The sequence below is a fragment of the Nanorana parkeri genome, unplaced genomic scaffold, assembly GCF_000935625.1.
Source record: "Nanorana parkeri isolate BGI_ZX_2015 unplaced genomic scaffold, ASM93562v1 scaffold53, whole genome shotgun sequence".
Taxonomy (NCBI): domain Eukaryota; kingdom Metazoa; phylum Chordata; class Amphibia; order Anura; family Dicroglossidae; genus Nanorana; species Nanorana parkeri.
Window position 1 is genome coordinate 2,049,373 of NW_017306321.1, and position 4,561 is coordinate 2,053,933.

The window sequence follows — 4,561 nt, forward strand, 5'->3', positions numbered from 1 at the left end:
TAAAACCCACACCCAAAAAATGGCTGCATCCCAAATCCTTGTCTTGCACTAAGTCGCCCCCCCCCCCCGCAAATGTACTTCCTCTGTGACCTTTTTTGGACCTGGAACCCTTCCAGCGGTCACATAATGTTGCAAATACAAAGCATGTATTTTATAATTGCTTAATTTATAATATATTTCATGATTAGTCAAATCAAATCTCTTTGCATACCCACAGAACACTTCTCCCATATCGCTGATGAACGTGCAAACCGAAGCCATAACTTCTCTGATTTCGGAGCTTTCCTCACCCCCACTAAGAAACCACCCCAAGAGAGCCAAAATATTGGGATATAAATAAAACAAAGGCAATCTAAACAAATGCATTTTTGCTCATTCTCACAGTTAGAGGTGGACAACTATAAATAGCCTGAACCTTGGTAGAAAATACAAACTAGCCGAGCCTAGTTTTACACTCAATGGGGGGAATTTATGAAATCTGGAGCAGATTTGCACTGCAACCAATCAGCTTCTCCGTCTCATATTCAAATCTTACACGAGCAAACGGAAGAGATGTGCCGATTGGTTGCCATGGGCAACTGCTCCAGATTCTCTCTGCTCCTGTTTTGATAAATTCCTCCCAATATATCTTCAGTCAGTTTTTTCAGACCTGCCCGAATGGTACAGGCATCACATTTTTCCTTTCTTCTAGTTTTAATACAATTAATAAAAACCGTACCTTTTGGGATAAAGAGGAATATAAATATCATCTTCAATGGCTTTTCTTAGCCTTGAATCCAGACAAGCGATGAGATCCTAGTACAAGAATACATTATCAGCATAAGAATAGTGTAGAACAGAGTTTCTCAACCTTTCATCAGTCATGGTACCTTTACAAAGTATACAAAATCATGAAGCACCGCAAAAGAAACAGAACTTTATCCAAGATAGGGATCTGGTATGGATTTTAAGGGAGGGCCCCATGCAAAAAAAAGTGGGGTTCTTCGTTTAAAATCAGAGTCTCCCCTCTCACACTAGGAGCCTTCGTCACATCAGATTCCTCAGTGTCCCCTTCACATCAGTGTCCTACTATCACATCAGGAGCCACAGCTATAGCAGAGGGTGGGAGGCAGAGCAGGCCTGGATAGAGGAGGACTTCCATTCTTTTCTGAACCCTGCCTAGATTAGCATAATTCCTTTAAGTGATTAACTGATATCAATGTCGGTATTGGTGCCAATACTTAGCATTTTCACAAGCACCCGTAAAAATGCCCCGATAATAGGCGCCATTACCGGAACTCTTATTTTTTTTAAACGGAAGTGGCTGCCTGAAGTCCCACGCATACTGGGGACCTCAGCAGCCTTCCTGTGAACTGTGGTGACTGTTTACAGCACCAGTTTTTTTTTCTTTCTTTGTAATATCCCCTTCGCACACCGTACCGTTACACCCCAGAATCCAATGGGTTTCCTGGAACAACTAGTGGATGGCGCCACAGTATACAATCTAGAAGATGTTGTCCACACACCATTCTGCTTCGGAATATCATCTTTATTTGTATTCCTTTAGCATGACATGTGAATGCAACGTGTCGTAGCCTTACAGGACCCCTTCGTCAGGCAAAGTGTCTCCGAAACATTGCATTTACAGGTCAGTGCCAGCCTCACATTTCCTCCTTCCTGGAGAACCGCACTGCTCGAGTGACCCTCCAGTCCACTGGTGAGACCCAGCACAGACCACCTGAGATGCAGCACAGCCCTCCTATGATTCTGGAGACATCAGGCTACCACCCCCGAGCAACACAGAGTATCCAGCTTTATATTATTCTCCATTGCTGTATAATGTATTTCTGGGATTTGTAGTCCTCTATGGCTGGTGATATTCTGCATTGCTGTATAATGTATTGTTGTGATTTGTACACAGGGCTTTTTATGTGCCTCTTGGTGATTCTAGTGGCAAGAACCTGCGGATTCTTGCAGCAGGAATCCAAGGTGAGTCTGTACAGATGCAGCTGCTGAGTCCATTCAAGTTAATGGTAGGCTGGCAGGGGCCACATCTGTCCGTGGCTGTTCAAATGTAATCGTACATACATCGTACAACCTGCAAATTGGGACAGATGCTCGAGCCTTTATACAACTCCCCTAAACTGGCACAGCAGCCACATCTATACAGATGCACCTGGGATTCCTGCTGCAAGAATCCCCGGGTTCTTGGCACAGGAATCTCCAGGGACTGAGTGTATGAGGCCTTAAAGAGGAAAGTTATCTTTATTTTTTCACCTTATCCCTGTGTATGTGGCTTCAAAGGCTGTGAGGGCAATATGTAATCTGGCAAAGAAGAAAAGATTTGTTTCCACCAGACAGCAATACAAATCGTTCTTGTATGTACACTGTAAATAAAGTGAAGACACACAGAACTGGAACAGCCATATTCCATATCTCACCTTAACCGTCTTGCTGGACTCATTCTCCAGGACGTATGTCTTGCAGAAACACACCAGCCTTTCTGTTTGCTGCGAAGACAAAGGATCCCACACATGTTCAATAAAACCTGGAATGAATGACATGTCACCTTAAATATTAATGTCATCACGCAAACAGCAGAGTAACAACAATTACATAAATGTTTTAGATACCTTAAAAAGGTGTAACTTTAGGCACTCAGCTGAAATACATGTGAAGTATATTACCTGCCAAGTATATGGCATTTGGTTCAGCTAGTTTTCTAATCCTTGCACACGTCAAGATCTGACCTCACTTTTCTCTACTCCAGTTAAAGCGAGACTGCCCCAGCTTCAAATGAATAGTGAAGGAGCAGCGACACTTGCTTTCCTGAACCTTCTGCTCTCAACTCCCATCAGCAAGCTCTCAGTATGCTGAGTAATGTAGTAAAGCTTGATTGGCTTACAGAACCGCCTGTGTTTCTCCCAGGCTGAATCCTGCTGTGTAGAGAATTACAGGACAGCCTAAAGGTACTGTTTAAAAATACATTTAAAAGGTGGTTTTAATAGACACAAAGTATAAATGTGAATATTTTATATTTGCCTACAGTTCTCCTAACTCCTAACATACTTCCTCATAAAAGAAATAAATGAGCATTTATTATATTTCTATTTTTGCAATAGAGCCAGTAAAGCATTGCAACCGTGATTAGTGGATGCAATGCTCCTCCAGACCCCTCAGTGGACTATAGGTGCATTGATGTCACCATTGTGATCTATAGGCCCCTCTGCCCCAGTGGCTGATGGAACTTGAAGTTTCCCCATTCACAGATCCTGTCAAAGGATCTGCGAATGGATGGCGTGGCTGTGTGGGCGGATGCAATAGGAAAATGTTCTGCCCCTGAAAGAATCATGCAGTCAGTGTGCATGTTGTATTGGACGGGGGTGATGTACACAAATTCTGCAAAGATAACGTTTCACTTACAATGAAATTCTCTTTTATGGGAGAGATGAGAAACCATCGTGCTGTAAAGCAGTTTCTGGATCTGCACCCCACAGTGTATGTAGAGCATCCTTGGATGAAGTTTGTCTTACCAGAAACTCTGGGAACTACAGTTTTCTCAATGACTGCTGACAGCACTTTGTGATCTGCATTTTCCTCTATGTTATTCTCATGTTCTTCCTTGGTGAAGCAAAACTCTTCAGTGTCACAGTACCATGGCATCTGATCCAGCTCAGTGACATCCTGGAGGAACAAGCACAACTCAACAATGAAAAATATTTCCAGATACACATGATAAAGCAACCAGTTATGCACAAAGAAGCTATACTGAGAATCAGATGTGGAGGTATGTGGTGATGTATTCTGTGGGAAGTACCTGAATGTTACCCGGTATCAGCCTCTTCAAGTCCACTGTACAGCAGAACTCAGACCGAGACAAAGAGGCACCACAAGAAGTCAATCAATTGTGCTACAGTTGTCATGTGCTAACAAGGGACACGCTAATAGAAGGAGGGAGCAGAGTGACAGAGAGACAAACTCATCAGTTTGCTGCCTCTCCTATCCAAAAACAGGCTAGGACTAGACCTGGTAGCACAGTGGCTTAATGGTTAACACTTCTGCCTTACAGCTCGGGGGGTCCCAGGTTCAAAACCTGGTCAGGAAACTATCTGCAGTGAGTTTGCATGTTCTTCCCTGTGCTTGTGTGGGTTTCCTTCGGGTACTCAGGTCCAACACTCCAAAGACATGCTGGTAGGTTCATTGGCTCCTGTTTTAAATTAGCCCTGTATGCGTATATAAATAATAGAATCAATACACTTTCACCTAACATGCCTTGTACTAGATCATAAAACAGGACTGTAAATAGCTTTATTTATATCTTTTATCGGTGGTCATGTGACTGCTCTCTCGTGTCTCCCCACATTAGCGGGACTAGGGGCGGAAACGATGCTCGGCAGCTTTCAACCAAGAGCGGCTGCCACTTAAGCCGGGAGGGGGAGTGTCAGCGGCAATCTGACTGAAGATTAGTGAGGATCCCAGGCTTGGAGTAATCCCGGTTCACCGAAGCCTGTTTATATCTGTGACTACCACCGCCTCCTCCTGGCCCAATCAGTTGTGAAGTGGCGGCTTCCCTACCCCGCAG

The 4,561-nt window shown here is 43.8% G+C and overlaps 1 protein-coding gene across 1 annotated transcript in view; it reads right to left on the reverse strand.

Annotated features, from left to right (window-relative positions):
• The window catches only part of GCFC2 (GC-rich sequence DNA-binding factor 2), a 27,218-nt gene that overhangs the window by 5,963 nt on the left and 16,694 nt on the right, over window positions 1-4,561 (reverse strand). Inside the window, exons 12-14 of the mRNA XM_018575432.1 lie at window positions 3,513-3,663; window positions 2,421-2,527; window positions 719-795 (exon numbers count right to left, since the gene is read on the reverse strand). Of these exons, the coding sequence (XP_018430934.1) occupies window positions 719-795; window positions 2,421-2,527; window positions 3,513-3,663 (335 nt within the window). The remainder of the gene's footprint in view (window positions 1-718; window positions 796-2,420; window positions 2,528-3,512; window positions 3,664-4,561) is intronic.